Source organism: Populus alba, chromosome 6 (assembly GCF_005239225.2).
Source record: "Populus alba chromosome 6, ASM523922v2, whole genome shotgun sequence".
NCBI classification, from domain to species: Eukaryota; Viridiplantae; Streptophyta; class Magnoliopsida; order Malpighiales; family Salicaceae; genus Populus; species Populus alba.
The window spans coordinates 17,385,974-17,403,450 of NC_133289.1; the positions used below are offsets into that span (position 1 = coordinate 17,385,974).

The 17,477-nt window shown below is 30.7% G+C and overlaps 1 protein-coding gene across 1 annotated transcript; it reads right to left on the bottom strand.

Annotated features, from left to right (window-relative positions):
- Positions 1-10,525: 10,525 nt before the first annotated feature.
- LOC118043786 (uncharacterized) lies at positions 10,526-15,795 on the bottom strand. Its single transcript, XM_035051858.2, has 5 exons — positions 14,684-15,795; positions 13,573-13,609; positions 13,136-13,372; positions 12,995-13,042; positions 10,526-10,940 (listed from the first exon to the last, which is right to left on the bottom strand). The coding sequence occupies exons 1-5, from the start codon at positions 14,980-14,982 to the stop codon at positions 10,686-10,688; spliced, it is 876 nt and encodes a 291-aa protein (XP_034907749.1). The 5' UTR covers positions 14,983-15,795; the 3' UTR covers positions 10,526-10,685.
- Positions 15,796-17,477: the final 1,682 nt, after the last annotated feature.

The window sequence follows — 17,477 nt, forward strand, 5'->3', positions numbered from 1 at the left end:
TAATATTAACACATCAAAGTGATCCAAAAATTAAAAAATGATTATTTTTTTTAAAATATAGATAAACTGTAATATCAAATAGTATTTAAAAGCTTGCGTACATGTCCCTCGTGTATTAGGATTAATTGTGTTTGAGAGGCTAGACAATACAAGGGAGTCTCGCAACAATACACATCTTCTTTTTTAACGGTAAGGTGAATATTCTCTCAAGTTAACTTTTATATATTATAATCAAACTTGAGTAGATTATCATATTCGACAAGAATTCACTAAAAATTATTTTATTGTAATATACTTTAGGGCTCGAATCATGAAAGATAACATTAGGAATATATCTACGTAGCACTTACCAATTATATTAAACCTTCAAGAATACCAACTTGCCTATCTAATTATGATAATATTATTATTACCAATATTTTTCTTTTTTTTGACAATCAAAATGTTCTCAAGCTAGCTTGAATATGGAGGTAGTATTTGTGAACACAACCCAAATATAGTCTAGTAAAAGTTTGGTTTTTCTTGTTTAAAATTAATTTTTTTTATATTTTTGTATTGTTTCAACGTGCTGACATTAAAAATAAATTTTAAAAATTAAAAAAATATATATTATTTTGATGTATTTTTAAGTAAAAAACACTTTGAAAAACAATCATTGCCACAATATTAAATTATACATGTTATTTTTTCATATCCACCTTCATATCAAAAAATAACTTATGTCTTTGTTTCTTATTTTGTTTTTCAGCAATCATTTTTAATATAAGTTTTACTAAACACTTGATCTTAAACACAACACCACATAAACAACAATTGTAATCAAACATCCATTAACTTTTATTAATAAAACAACCTCTTCTCAATCATGTTTGAGAAAGACCATTAACATTTTATTTAATACTAGTGCTAAATATTGCGAAAGAAAATTACAAAAATACTTGAAAAAATTATGAGCCATTAGATCATGATCTTATTATCGGTTCCAATCCCACTAACCAATGACTCATATGTATTTTAAAGTTTATTTTTATTATTTTTTAAGATTTAAAATTGGGTTGCTTGTTAGGGGTGATTTATTTTCACTTTCTTTTCTATTTTTGAATTTTAACTTAATTTATTAGTAGATTCTCAAATTATATAAGTTCATCATCTACTTTTAATTTCATAATCACTTATTCTCAAATATTATTTCACAATATTCTTGCAATGCTAAGATGTTTTAATTTTGATAATCTGATTGTTTGCAAATCAACAAAAATTTTACCATATTAATATCTTGTATGGTGACCTTGTTGAAACATCATTTTAATCATATAATTATTTTTATTAATGCTATTGAGAATGGTATTTTATAGAAAAGGATACTTATTTTTATTCATACTACTCTCATGGTATTATAAATTCATTTATTATAGTTTCTTCTTATATAAGTATAATAATATAAAAAGCAAACTCACTTCTCATTTAGTGAGCATTTGGAAACCTGGTTATATTTATATTTTTAACTAATTTTTTTTTTTGTTAAAAATTAATTTTTTTTTGTATGTTTTGAATTTTTTGAATGCGTTGATCTCAAAAATAATTTTTAAAAAATAAAATAGCATCATTTTGATATATTTCAACACAAAAAATATTTTAAAAAATAATCACAACCACACTTACAAATAAATCAATATAACAAACCTAAATGTTTGCATTTCACAGTATTCTTAAAAGGAAAATAATTACCAATAAATTATCCACAATCAAATTTTATTAAATAACAGTAAAGCATAAATATCATGAATAACAATTATTAAATGATTGTGTGTCAATAAAAAAAATTAACTTTCTATGTTTAGATTTTAGCATTAACTTTCATGAGAATTTATTAAATTTCTCTTTACATGAAGGATGAAAATCATTTGAAAAAAAAATTAATTTCGCTTGAAGAGTAAGGTAACATGAGAGTACTATTACTATTTTTTTAAAAAATAAAAAAAATTTAATGTTTTTTATATCAAAAGTTAATTTTAAAATAAAAAATATTATTTTAATATATTTAAAAAAAAAACTTTAACGAAATCTTTAATAAGAGAGAGAAATGGGTACAGAAAACTTGAACATTGAATAAGGTCAGCGTGTCCGATGACCAGAAAAGGTACCAAAAAGGACACCTTTCTATCTCTCTCTCTCTCTCACTCACTTTTGATAAAGATGACAGGCACATGGCCCACATAACCACGTTTCAAATTCTTATTGGTTTTTAACTTGTGAGCCCCCCAAGAACCTCGGGAAAAAGAAGAAATGCAGCAGCTCCCTTTTTCCCTTTTCCGTGTCGGTCGCAGCTATGGATTTCGGGTATCTTGCTGCGGGGGCCATACGAAATGTTCCGGTGCTCCGCTTCGAGGCTGACGCTACGGCGTGCCACTGGATGCCAACCCAGTTTCTGTTTTTGAATCGTTCGTTTGCTTAGGGGAGGAGAAAAAATCCCTAATTTGTAAAGATTTCTAGGGTTATAAAAAAATTTGGGGGGGAAAGTTGATTGGCGGATGGGTGATTAAATGGATGCGGACAGGGGGTATAATGATGATAATTCCAAGAGAAAAATTGAAATAAATCAATGAGTAATTGGGTTATATGCTTGATGAGTGAATTGAGGAAGTTACAACAATTTTAAGGAGTCGCCAAATTGACCGAATTATTAATTTAGAGAATTTTAGAAATTTGGGAATTGAATCTTGATTTTTTATTATTCTAAGTTTTTTTTTTATGTTTATGTATGCCGGATAATAATAATAAATGGAGCTATATTAAATTAATGTGAGAAATGTGAAATCAAAGCATACAAGTTTAGAAAGAATTGACATTGTCTTGGGCTAAGTCATTAGTTTTTTTGAGTTCAAATTGGGCCATCAATACTTGGATTAGAAAAGGAAAGATATGAATTATGTTGTGAATTTTGATATAAAAGAAAATATAAATGTGTTGTATATTGTGGAAGATATGAAATTAAATGTTAAATACAAATTTGAAAGGGGAAATAACTATATAGTAAACTATGGAAATTTAATGTGTTGGAATTAGATGTAGATAATTGTGTGTGAAATGCTTCGATAGGGACAAAAGTTAGCATAAATATGAACTCATGAGTTTTAGTGGTATACTAATAAAGATACCTCTCTTTGAATTTCGAGGGCAATACAGAGCAAGATTTTCAATGGAGGGGGTTCGATTGACAGGAGTACTAGTTAGTTGTCTAACATCTTATTTTAAAAAAAATTTGCATTGTTGTTTTAGTAATTTTGTTTATTTGAGAAATAAATCTTGAAAAAAAATGTAGTAATTAATATTAGAAAGAATTTAGCCATCATCTGTATAAGTGAGGGCTATTGATTTAAAATAGTTTAGCTGCTCGCATAGATGAAGGGTGTGTTTGGTATTGTGGTTGCGGTTTGTAAAAAGCAGTTTCATAAAAAGTACTTTTTGTGAGGTTGATTTTAAAAAAAGTTGGTGTTTGGTTAAAACTGTGGTTGAAGTTGTGGTTTTAAAAAAAACAGTTTTTTATGTTTGGTTACAAAACTATGGTTCAACAATTGTGGTGGAAAAAAAGCAGTTTTGTGTTTGGTAAAACTATGGTTCAAAATCACTGAAAATAAATATCTTCAACACTGCTTTCAGTGAAATTTTTGGGTTTTTTTTTTTACTGTTGGGAAGAGTTATTGCAAATTGATGACGGACAGAGGAGAACAGTTGGGAAAGCAATTGGAAATCGTTGGTGATGAGAGAGAGCAGAAACGCATGAAAAGCAAAAGATAATTGCTTTTCAGTTTTTGTATTTGAAACGCAGTTTCTAATGGGACCCACGTCAAATAAAACTGTGGTTTGTGGTTAACCAAACGGGTGGTTTACTGCTTTTTAACAAATCGCAGCTGCACAAGCATTGCCAAACACCATCGAAAGCTAATTAATTATAGGTTAAAGTCTGTTGTTTGGAAATAATTCAGTTGGAAATAAAAATATGACAATTATTTGGATGAGGTCTTAATTAAATGAAAACTAAATCAGCCATTTAGGCAGGGACTTGATTGACTAATTGAAATTTAAGTCGGTTGTAAGGATGGTGACTTAGTTAAATGAAAAATAAATCAGTTATTTAGTCAGGGACTTGATTTAAATGGAAACTAAGTCAATCGTTTGAATAAGGACTTGACTGACTAATTAAATAATAAGTCAGCCCTATGGACGAGGACTTGATTAAATGAAAACTAAGTTCGTTGTTTGGACAAAGACTTGATTTACTAATTGAATAATAAGTAAGTCGTATGGATAAGGACTTAATTAAATGAAAAATAAATCAGTTGTTTGGATGAAGACTTGATTTTAATGAAAAATAAATCAACCATTTAGACGGGGACTTGATTGACTAATGGAATAATATGTCAATGTGGACGAGGACTTGGTTAAATTAAAAATAAGTCAATCGTACGAGGACTTGATTTAAATGGAAACTAAGTAAGTCGTTTAGACAAGGACATAATTGATTAATTGAATAACAAGTTAGCTATTTAGATGAGAACTTGGTTAAATAAAAAATTAGTCAGTCATTTGAACAAGCACTTGATTTAAATAAATATTTTAGTCGATTGTTTAGACGGGGACAAGTATATGGGTTAGAAGAATATGATGATAAGGGTTATAATATGAGACTTCAATGTTGGAATCGATAGATATTATTATCTAATTGGATAACTAAGCACTTAATTACAATTATTGGAAGCAAATAATAAATACATAGTAAAAAAAAATAGAGTATGAGAGGTGATTTAAAAAATGAGTAAAAAGAAGTCAAGAATGGTAAATGTAAATTCAAATTAATGATTTGATTGGTAAAATGCATTGTTGGCATAAAGCATACAACATAGGCTATAAAATAAATTGATGATATTGTGTTGTTATCTAGGGTAATTCTAATTAAGTACAACTAATAAGGAAATTGATGTGGTTTTCTTTGTTTACAAGATGTGTGGATGTTTACTTGGTATTTATTGATTACTATGTGAATTGCATGTTATCTTTACAATTGGACAACAATATTTTCATTGTTTTATTAGTCAATTTTGTTGAGAAATAGAAATTTTGACCATTTGATACAAATAGCGGCTGTTTTGAAGGCTTAAATCGATGTTAATGACACTTCTCTCTCTATCATTGGAATCCAACGACATCTCTCTTTTTTCTTTTAACTAGGAACTAAAAATTAATAAAAATAAATTTTTATACCAAAATTAAATTGGAAAAAATTGAGGTACCGAAATTATATAATTTACACAAGTATTTAAAGTTAGAAGACCAAGAGTATAGCTTTCCAAAAAATTTAACACGCCACCAATGCTTAGCGCCTTTTTTATTTCAGTATCTCGTCTTTCAATTCCCACCCTTGACTAAGAAATCAAAAGCAATTAGCCTTCAATTACAAGCAAATCGCACAAAATAAAACTTTGAGAACCAAAATAAAATATAAAAAATATACAGTATCATCCACAATGTTCATGTATGAGTGAATAGTAGCAACGCCTATAGTAAACATCTAACGTGTTTTAGATTTTAGGTAACTAGTTCATTCACTCGCGTTATGTTGCAAATGTGAGTAAAAATCATTTTAAGCACAAAAAAATACCTAGGCATTGGAACGTGTCTTCTAAAAAAAAAATAGATTATAACCATAAATTGAATGATATTTTTATTTAATATTGAGATGGAAAAACATTTTATCTACTTTGGTTTACTTGGGCTGACCTGTGAAATTAGAGGGGATAATCTTGAAAAAAACAAATTTGAAGTTGAATCCTGAATTAACTTAATGTTGAATGACAAAATCAATTAAAAAAATAGAATTTAATTGAAAAAAAAAAAATCGAGTCAACCATGCAAACTCGTAACAAAAGGCATGCACGTAATTAAATTCAATAGATTTTTTTTATCGTGGAGATTCTTTTATTTAATCATATGATAATAAAGTGCATATAAAATTTTTTTGTATGAAACAAACTTTTTAAAGGTAAGAAAACAGTGATGGGCTAATGGAGTAGAGATATCAAAAGTAGATCAAGACAAAAAAAAATGGTGTAATTGCATTATTTTACGTTTGAGTTAAATAAAAACAAATAGATCACCGATAACAAAGGAAATCAAATATAACTCAGGTTAAAATCTTCATTACCAATGACTTGGATCATGAGACCATGATCATCACACTGAAAAAATTAATGGAGCTCAATTCTAAATAAATCAAATATTGAAGGACTAAATTGAAAAAAGAAAATCAATTAAAAAAAACAAAACAATTAAAATAATAAGTGTCAAATCCACATCAAAATCAAATTAAATCAAATAATAAGGAATGTAATTGATTTTTTTTTTAATAATAATCAAAAGAATAAGGATTAAATTTGGTATAAATATCAAATAAGACAAAATGTTAAGGGATGAAAATTAAAAAAAAATTAATAAAAAAAATAATTCAAAACAAATAAGAATCAAAAGAATAAAGGCCACATAAATAACTTTTAATTTTTGCTGGTCTAGCATGTTTTATAAGAGGAAGAGAGAGAAAATAAAGGATAGATAAAAAAAATTCAACCTCCACCTAACCACGTGACAAGCCTCACATGCACATCCACGTGAACCTTTGGTAGAGATGGCAATTGCTTATTCTTTTGTTGCAAAGAGGTGTCATATGTGCTTCTCAAAATGTGCAGGTGTCTCTCATAAATTGGCACTTGCACCGCACCTGCTAACAATTTTTTTATTTAATTTATCAAAAAACTTAGGTGTCTTTGATCTCACATGGTTTTAACGAAAAAAAAAACATAATAAAAAGGCCAAAAAGACCCTTGACTTAAGTTATAATTTATAGGTTTTTTATTCTCAGGGTACCTTAATAATTACACTATGCCAGGAAAGATTAATTAAAAACGAAAATGCCCTTGTCCAAAAGTGAAGAAAATTTAATTTTTAAGGGTTTTCTAGACATTATAATGTGTACATAAAATATTTAAAAACTATTTTACCCCATTAAATCTTGTAATAACAAATGAATTCCATAAAAAATAATAATTCTACCCATAAGAACAAGTTATATGGTTTTCCATGTGTTTTTTTAGCTTTTGTTGTAATTTTAATTTCAGCTATCTTGAGCAGCCTCAGAGAATAATGGAGGAAAGGTAACAATTGGAATCTCTAGCCTTTCCTGCACTTTTTAGCGAATAGGAGCTTGACAACATAAACCTTGAAAACGACATGGAAAAGGATGAAGAGGGACCCATTTACTTGAGCGGTGGGGGAAGAAAGCTGCTCTTCAGGTGGAGGCCAATCACTGAAATCAAATCGATGGAAAAGCAGCAAGAAAATCATCTTTAGTTTTAATGCCAATTGAAACTTTTAGTAGGATGAACCTTTGCCATGCGCCTCAGAGACTCAATTATTAAAAGGGCTTCATAAAGTTGAGAATTTGGCATCTGAAAAGAGTTTCCGGCAGACTTTCAAGCCCCACTTAGGGTTGGTAATTAATGAAGCTTTACTTAGGGTTGGTAATTAATGAAGCTTTAATCAAACTTTATCAACTCATGACATTGAGGGTTCGAATTTTACGAGATAAATTGCCTACCTTTCCATTTTTTAATTAAAGAATCAGGATAATAATCCTGCATCTGATTAATTTGACAAATGACTTCTGTTCTTTAACGTACACATTTATGGTAAAAAGGCAAAAGAGATGCCAATCCTTGATTTTAATCAAGGCCCTTTTCTTATGTAGGATGATGCTACAGTCAAAAGGGCCTTTCAAACTCTTCTTGTTTATGTTGGGAATGTTGCAGAGAATCCTGACAGGGAGAAATCCAGGAGAATTCGCATTGGTAATCCACTGTTCCAGATCAGACACTTGCCTGATTGATGATCTTGAGACCGTTTAAATCCTCCAGAAGAATTTAATTTTTCCATTAATTTGGGCTGAGCCACTGCCCATTGGGGTGGATTGTCACCACAGCTCCGGGCATACTGCATAATCCACCGGCTAACAGCATCAAACACAGTTCGAGCACATCCTCTTGCTCATGACCAAGAACTTTGCCTCTCCTGTCATATTCCTTTTGAGGGAACTGTGTGAAAGAAAGCTTAAATATATCCAAATTTTCTTTCCAGAGTAGATGATTGAACTTGCATGCTGTTCTACAAACACTGCTGTGTGATGAGATGCTCTATTTTTCTATCAGTAACTGTGATGTTTTGGTAAAAACAGATCTTGTCGAGATAAAATCCAGCCGGAGAAAAGTTCTGGGTTGGGTTTCGGTTAACCTGCTGCGCTGAATCTAGTTTGAGTGGCAATCTGGATAATATTAACAGATATGTTTAATGATTCTCAAGATCTTTGAAGGGAACATTGCATGTTAAATATAAAAACAAATTTATTCGGAGTTTATTGTGTTTTATATAAGCAGTTAAGCCCTCAGTACACTCGTTTACATTTTTTATCTCTCGTCTGATACTTTCAGGCGACAAAAAAAGAGTATAATTAACTCGACATGCCTTCATATTATAGCAATATCTTGCTTGGTTTGATTTTTCGTCTCAATATTAAATGTTGACATTAGTTTTCTTTAATTTGCACTCATTCTTTATTTTTCCCATTTGCAATAAAAAAATTTATTCAATTTAAGAAAAAATATTACTTTTGATACATACCGTGTATTCATGGACATTTTTTTTTTATTAAAGGGATGTTTGGTTGGCCGGATGAAACTACTATTTTGTTAAATTTTAAATTAATTTTTTTATATTTCAGATATTTAATGATGTGCTAATATTAAAAATAATTTTAAAAAAATATATATTATTCTAATTTATTTTTGATTAAAAAATAATCATTACTATATTTTTAAATTTCTAATTTAACTTAGTATAATAAAAAAAATTTATTTGATTGATCTGCCATAGCAGCTCCACATTTTAGAGTTCAGATATAAACATATTTGAAGAAAATTAATTACATGTAAAAAGCAGGGTTCCTTAATTGGTGGAGGTCAGCACCCAAATTTTTTTTTTTTTCCCCTGAATTGTGAAGGTCAACAATAAACTATTTTGAACCTGCGAAACATATCTTTAGCAAGCAATGTTTTTTATGAATTGGTTGTTTGAATATGCTTTCTCGTCCAGCTATTAAGTTTTAATTTGAAAGTCTGATAATATTATTTTTAATTTTTTTTTGTTTATAAATATATTAAAAAAATAAAAAAAATTATTTTTATATTAAAACGATTCAAAAATAAATAAAAATAATTTAAAATAAAGAAATTCGAAGTTTTTTTTTTAAATATGGTTAAAATCGCACCCTAGAAATTAAGCAATGGGAACCTTAATTATGACAAGAAGCAAGTGGGAGTCCCTTAACCATGTGCCTATTGCGATTACTTTTCCAACATTTCACTAGAGATTTTTGTAAGTTGTTGGGAATTGTCTTGAGTAATTGCAGCATCATCATACAGCACTCAGATCTATTTACTGTTACTATTTGTAATGTAAATATGTGGGCCAATATCCATTTTTTTTTTTTTTTAGAAAAAAAAAAAAAACACATTGCAAAATAATTAAAAGCTTCACTACTCTAAGTTTATCACAGTAAGTTTTTGTTTGTTTTTTTCCAGGTTTTTTGAGCTTTAGGCTGTTTATTAAAGTTTCCACTCTCCATTTTCTGTATCCTCCACCGTTTCCACTAGCCTGAGATAAGTTACGAAGGACACTGTTTGTGAGGGCTTGAGCCCTCCTGGAGATTGAGCTTGGGCCATGGATGCTTGTTCCTCGACCAAATATACAAGTCACAGACAGGACTGTTCGTCCCTTGATTTTGATAAGGTTTGCTCCTTGTACCAAACACAACTCGACTAGATTTTTATTTTACTTTTTTTGTAGCAGTCAAGGGTTAGATTTGCTTGTAATGATAAAAATGATATTATGTGGTCCTCTAGTGTTAAACATTAAATATGTATCAGCTGTTCTGTTCTTGAGAGTGACCTGGAGGGCCATGCATTTCAGGTCCTTCCAAATTGTGCCGTCGTGTTCCATGGACCCAGTCAGAGCCCCGACTTTGCTAGATTTCATCACTTCAACGATGTACGGCAAAGCTTTTACTTCTCCATGTTCCTAACCTGTGCCACAATCACCAGCGGTGGCGATGGCAAAATACTACAAACTCAAGGATATCGAGGCTTAGTTCGTTGCCTTTGCGCTTGACTGCAAGAATGTTTGTCCACGACATTTTGCAGGGACAGTTATCAGTTGTACACAAGGAAGATGCTTCAAAATCACCGCCGACAGGTGCAGATGCTTGCAATTGAAGACAGATAGATGGCATAGTTTTTACAAAGAGCCACTCAGTTCTATTTTACAAGAAAACCCAGATCGGGCACATTTTCTGACAGAGCACTTTGACATCACTAACGAATAGTTACATGAACTTGATACCTGAAAAATACCTGAACAGGAAACAAACAAGTATACTTCCTATAAATCCCTGATCCTTGGAAACATACTGAGCAATAACATGCTTGGCCACCAACTGCAAGTCCTTCAAGCAAGCATATTCGATCTCGGTACGGGTTCATCTTTCAAAACAAACTACCTCTTTTGACAAACTAAAATTCAACTGGCTAAGTTTTACCAAATCTTAAGCATTTGTTGTGTTTGACTTCAATACTCTGGTTCTGAGTGAGTTTCTTTGATGGTTTCACCATGGAGATTTTCTCCATGGAATTTATGAACTTTCGCAAGTGCTTGATGTACTCTGGATAAGTTTCCAGGTTGCAATGACCACCACCTTTGACCCATAAGGGATCATATTTTTCCTTGGCAAGTTCCCACAGGCGCTTTCCATGGGACAGATCAACAATATCATCATTTGTTCCCTGTAGAGTTTCAACAACAAATGTCATCCATGATCACAGGTAAATATGTACTAATTTAAGCTGAAACCAATAATAAAAATCAACAGTATATAGAAATAATCACAGATGATTCAATCATATCTTCAGCAAGAAGGGGTATCTGGTATAACCACAATAAAGAACGCGGCTTCGCAGCAATTCTTGTAAACTTAGCAGATGAAGTTGTTATGGTACTAGCTAATGAAAGAAAATGAGAGATGGCATTTTTGTTCTTCCAATTTCGATTGATTTGAACCAAATGCAAGCAGGGTTTCACTCATCACTATTTCCTTCTGAGCAGTATCATTCCAAAGAAAGTCATCGATTGTTTATAAGATTAAGCTCCATGGTTTTCTTGCTTCGTTTACAAGCCAACTCAAACAGCTTCATCATCTAATAAGTCCATTGCATCTGACTGAGGCACCTAAGAAGTAAGAGAGATCTTAGGAAAAATTCATAGGAACCCTCATGTATCTTGGGTTGGGTTCATCTTGAGTCCCTGGATAGGAATATTCAAGTGTCTTCAACAAAAATGTTTTCACATCAAATGTAGATTTAGGCCCCGCTTGATTTATAGAAAGTGATTTTCTAGAAACCACTTTTCAAAATTTCTTACGTTTGTTTGTTATTAAAAAAATTGATCAACGAAAAATACTTTCTAATCAAAGAAAAATTTAGCTTAGTTTCCACAAAAGTATTTTCCTTTTATTTTAAGCGGAAAACACTTTCCAGAAGTTGTGAAAATTTAGAAATATCATATCATGTTCTGGTTACATCAAATTTGATTCTCAAACTTTTAATTGTTATATATTTTATTTTGAATCTTTTTTTTTCAATTTCATCCCTTAAATTTGATTTTTATATTAATTTTGATCCTCATTTTTATGATTGTTATTTACTTTTCTCTAATCATTTTTTTAATTGAAATTTTTTATTTATCAAATTTGATCCCCATTCTTTTAATTGTTATTTATTTAATTTGAAATAATTTATGAAATTGTAATTATTATTGTTTAATTTCATCATCTTTCAACTTTTTTATATTTTAGATTTGATCTCTATTATTTTGATTATTATTTATTTTATTTTAAATAATTTATGAAATTAGATTTTTTTTAGTTTCATTTTCATTCAACTTTTTAATTTGTAAAACTTGTTCCTCATTATTTTAATAAACTCGAAAAAAAAAAACATTAATAAGTTATTTTTCAGCTCATTTTTCATGACATAACCAAACACTAGAAAGTATTTTCCCTACTTATTTTCCATGACACTACCAAACATCGAAAAATAATTCATTTTCCGAGGAAACTACTTTCTAGCAAACAAACGAGGTACTAATTTACCCAATCATTAACAATAATATATAGTCATCCATTAAAAATATGCAAGTTATTAGTTGCTTTGACAAACCTAGGTGTGACACTCAATTCCAAATCATTTTTAAACCCTCACCTCATTTTTCTTCAAAATCATTTCAACTTCCCGAAACTATGCACAGTTTCTGTTGGTTTAAAATCTATGTTTCTTTTTTTATTTTTTCGCACTTCTAGTTTCATTGAGATTGGCCATTCCTCAACAGAAACTTGCTCTGGGAGTCCTGGCAATGATTTTTTTTTTTCCTGCAGATGTATCTGAAGTTTTCACAACTGTAGGTTTTTGGCTTATATATAATGAGCATTAAACAACTTGCAAAACCTTTCTCAACTAGAAAGATGTACAACACTTCTCAACAATTCTAAGGAAAATGAAGTCCAAAAATTCCCAGTTTTTCTCTACAATTATCAGTAATTTTCAACCGAACACATCTCTCTAAATGGTCAAACTTAAAAAATAAGGTGCACTCAAGTAAATACAATAAATATCTTTAGCAATGGCAGGCAGTCATATCATGAGAAGCAAATAAGCAAAGAAATGGAGAACCCTATGTCTAAGTGTTTTCATGATTGGAATTACATGCAAATAGAAAAAAAAATGGTGGAAACAAAGTGAAGAAGCTGGACAGGGTGGCCAAATAATAAAAGAGAGATGCTTACATGGATAACCAGAACAGGGCAGCTTACAAGTCGTATTTTGTCTATATTCTGTACATGTTAGATACAGCATGTTCAGTGCAAAACTAACTTAATTTCTATCCAAAGAACAGGAGATGTAATGATATCAGCTGCTAAACTTACCTTGAAAATGTCAAACCAAAATGTCATCTTGACAGGATACAAGACCCTTATGCCTGAAAGAATTGCACTGTGAAGAACAACACCTCTCAACCTCTGTAAGCGAGATGCCAGGTGCAGGGTAGGACCACTTCCAACAGATTGACCATACACGATCAAGTCTTCCTGCTTTATCCCATAATCCTTCTTCAAACAATTGTACGTAGCCTCAATGTCGTGGTATGTGTTGAACTCAGATGGCTGTTACAGATACAGATGAAACAATTAATTAGGTATAGCATTGCATTAGCCGGATAGCAGAAGAGACAGATCCAAAAGGGCTGGACAATTAAGATTAGATACTGTTTTCTTGTTACCACGAGCCTTTTCAGTAAATTTTTGGGCAATTCGACATTTAATTCAAAAACAAAATGCATATTGATCTTATAGATTTTCTTTACCTTGCCAGAAGATGCTCCATATCCAGAATAATCATAGCTGCAAAACAGCAAAACACAAACTAAGTAACAAAGTTATAACCACGATTATTGTAAGCATACAATTGGCATAGCTGCTTCATAGAAAAGCATCTGTATCCTGAACAAAATTTTCAGCTGAATCTTAACAGTAGCATACCAATTGATACTGCGAGTTAAAAATATTTTCCTATCAAAAACATCCCTCACGAAACGCACCCAAAAGTAAAAATACAAAAAACAAAATCAAGAAAATTTCAAGTAAATTTTTAATAAGTTAATGCAAGAAAAGTCCATGTTAATGTGAATTGATGCCAACAGTGACAAATCAAGCCCTACAAAATCCAGCAGGATCATGACAAAAGCATGAAATATCTTTTTGGGCATCATATATTTAAATCAGAACACCAGGGATATATTTTCTTATTTCTCTATGTCAAGTCCATTTAGACTTATTGTAAGGTCACAATAGAGAAAATGAATATACATTCGATGATTACAAAGCCAGCAACTTTCACAGATTGACAGATGAGTTTATCCTTAATAAAATTCCCAGATGATATAGCTCCAAACATGCAAAGACAAGAAACACCTCAGAAGAAGATGAGAGAAATGGTCCCTCCGGCAAATCCACAATTCAATGACTGGCTTCTTTTTCAACACCAAAGGAAAATAAATAAAAAATGGAAAGAAATCACAATTAAGAAACAGGAGTTAAAGTAGTTGCACAAACAGCACAAAAAGGGAAACTAAAGTCAGAAGGCAGCAAGATACAGAAAAAACATAAGCCAACCCCTTAAACCACAAAATGCTCTTAATCAATCCCCAATGGGAGAAACAATAAAGTTAGAACATTCATAAACAACCAATCACCAAAAAGGAACATGTATAGAATATAGATGCAGAAAGAAACATTAGCACCAAATTCCACCATGAACAAATAAGAGCTAATTTCATGAAATTAAAAGCAAAATCATGGAACCCAGAAAAAAAAAAGGTATTGAATTAATTTCCAAAAGAGCCAAAAAATAGAAGAAATTAGACAAGCCTAGCAAAATATCCAAAAAAAAAAAAGAGCCATACCCAGCAAAAATACCTCATAATATTGACTCTCAAATGAGCTCTAAGTTCAATGAAAAGCTCATGCATTTGTCCAAGGTCTGCAGCATTTCCATGAGAGTACAAAACTGTGAATCTTGCAAAAGGGTGTTTCCAAAACGTAGCCACAATCTTGTTTCCAACTTTAGTTTCCAACAAGTGAACATCCATGTTCTTGTCTGCAGTTACACCTGGTAACACCAGCCTCCCATCTCGCTCTCTAAACACATCATACGTTGGGGGGTCTGGCGGGAAGAACGCAAATTTTGCTGCCACACTTGACGTTACATTTCCCATTTATGTCAACACAAACGTTGTATCCTCTTTGTACTCTTATATTTAAGACAATAAAGTACAAAAACAAAGTAAGCAGCGGAGAAGAAAACAAACCAAACCCAGTTGAGATTTTATGATGACAAAAAATGGGTGTGAGTTAACATCGTCAGTTGGTGATAAAAGGAGGTTAAAGTTCGAAACTTTTTTGTTTTTTGGTTATGGTGTTTATAGGTTAATGTGAAGGGATCCGATCTAAGAGGATGGGCCGGAATTGGTGGTGGTGGAGGAGGAGGAGGGAACAGAAACCCAGTAAATGAATAATAAGGATTTTTAGGGAACAAAACATGAGAGAGGGAGAGAGAGAGGGAGCTATTTGCTTGTTTAATGTAGTTTAGCCATTGATGATGAAGCGATGATCTGTTTAAGACCTTTCTTCTCTTTCTATTTTTGACTGGATGACACCCCTTGTTTTGAGATGGATGATTGTAGAGATGGACATTTCTGACCTTCCGTTATCTTCAGGTGAATATTTATTTATGATTGCCGTCTTGATCAGTGGATAATGGGAGCCTGGTTGCTGTTCATGGATGGCTCAGATGATCTTGACTGTGTTCACTCAAACTACATCTGAAAGGAGGAACAGTCTCAAGAATCTGAAATGGTCTTAGGATTTCATGTAGGGGCATAGAAGCTCTCCTGATTTCGGCAGTGGCAGGCTGTCATCACTCCTTGCATAACACTCGTGAATTCAATTTTCAACTGTGGGTTTTGAAAGGTGATCTTGTTGAGAATTGCAGTAATAATTTCGTCCCTTTTAGGAGGACAGTTTAGTCTTTTAAAGCAGATCCTTGTATAAGCCCACCTGCTATACAGAAAGGTCACCTAGAACAGGTGCCCTTGCAAAGGTCAGGAGCTCAAATAGAGTGGAAGCTGTGTAAAAATAAAAAATAAAAAAGTTGAAACTAGAGGGTAAAAAAGAAAATCTAAAGCGGAGCTGATGGACGGCTAAGATTTGGTCAAAAGCTGCTGGGGATCTTAGAAGAAAGAGAGAGATCGAGCGTCATAAATTGTCAGAGACGGACATTCCCTCATTGGCTTTATAGTGCTTACCACATTCTGACATTTACTTTCTCTCTCTTTCGTCATTTAAAATTAGAAAAATATTAAATTAATAATTTTAATTAATTAATAATAAAAATAAAAAAAATTATTTTAATATATTTTCAAACAAGAAATATTTTAAAAATATAAATTCCATCACTTATTTAGCATTGAGATTGAATCATTGTTTTGCTATTTAAAAAAAAACATTACTTTAAATTATATTTTTTTATATTTTTAGATGGTTTTAATAAGTTGATATTAAAATAAATTTAAAAAATATTATTTTGATATATTTACAAGTAAACAATACTTTGAAATATAACACTCATCATACTAAAAAAGTGTTTATGAGTATCATACCGATTATGATTTAAAGTGTTATTCACTTAGAAATAAATCAAGATTATATATATATTTTTAAAAAAAATTATTAAAATATTAAAAAATAATTTTTAAATAAAAAAAATAATTTAAAAAAAAAAAACATAATTTCAACTACTTCATGAAACACTTTCTAAGCGCTAAACTCACCCTTATGCAGCTTTCATTTTTTTTTTTACCCTGCACTTACTATCCATGCTTTATTACCGAAAAGCTTCTTTTTGCGAGGGGAAATTAGATGGAGTAGGAAATGGTGAAATTGCCCTGTTTTTGTGAGGACAGTTGGGTAGATGGTATATCGACGAACAGTCGAGTTATGAGTTGGCTAAATAAATTTGGATTAATTCAAAAAACTATATATATATATAAGAAGAAGCAATTGACAATCTCCAACATTTTGCTCCTTTCAAAATCTGTCGAGGAAGGTGAACTATCTGCTTCCTTGTGATAAAGATATGGATGAATCAACAAAGTAGCATACAGTATTTTTGGTATGGTAATAGTTGTTGTAGTTATAATTTAAAAAAAAAATTTATAAAAAATATTTTTGGTTGAGGTTGATTTGGTATTTATGTATGTTTGGATTGAAATTAAGGTTGAACAAAATGTAGTTTAATGTGTTTGGTTAATAATACTTTTGAAAATGGAGGTTATAAAATTATTTTTTTAAAAAAAAAAAAAATATATATATATATATATATTAATATTGATGGTTTTTAATTTAAATATTGTAGATTTAACTATTATTATTATATCATGAAATGAAAAATATTTTATATAAAATATTTTTCATTAGTTCATTAAACTATCTACAATTCCATCACATATGAAATACATCCGACAAGGACTATAATTTTTTTGGTTTCTTAAGCGCGCAACAATATCAGGTAAAATATAATTAGAAACTAAATTGGGATTGCAATCAAATTTTACAAATGATACGTCATCAAACGATCTCTATCTAATTTATATAGTATCATTGAATAACATTAGTTATAAACATTTTGAGTTTTGGACCCGATCCGGTCGGA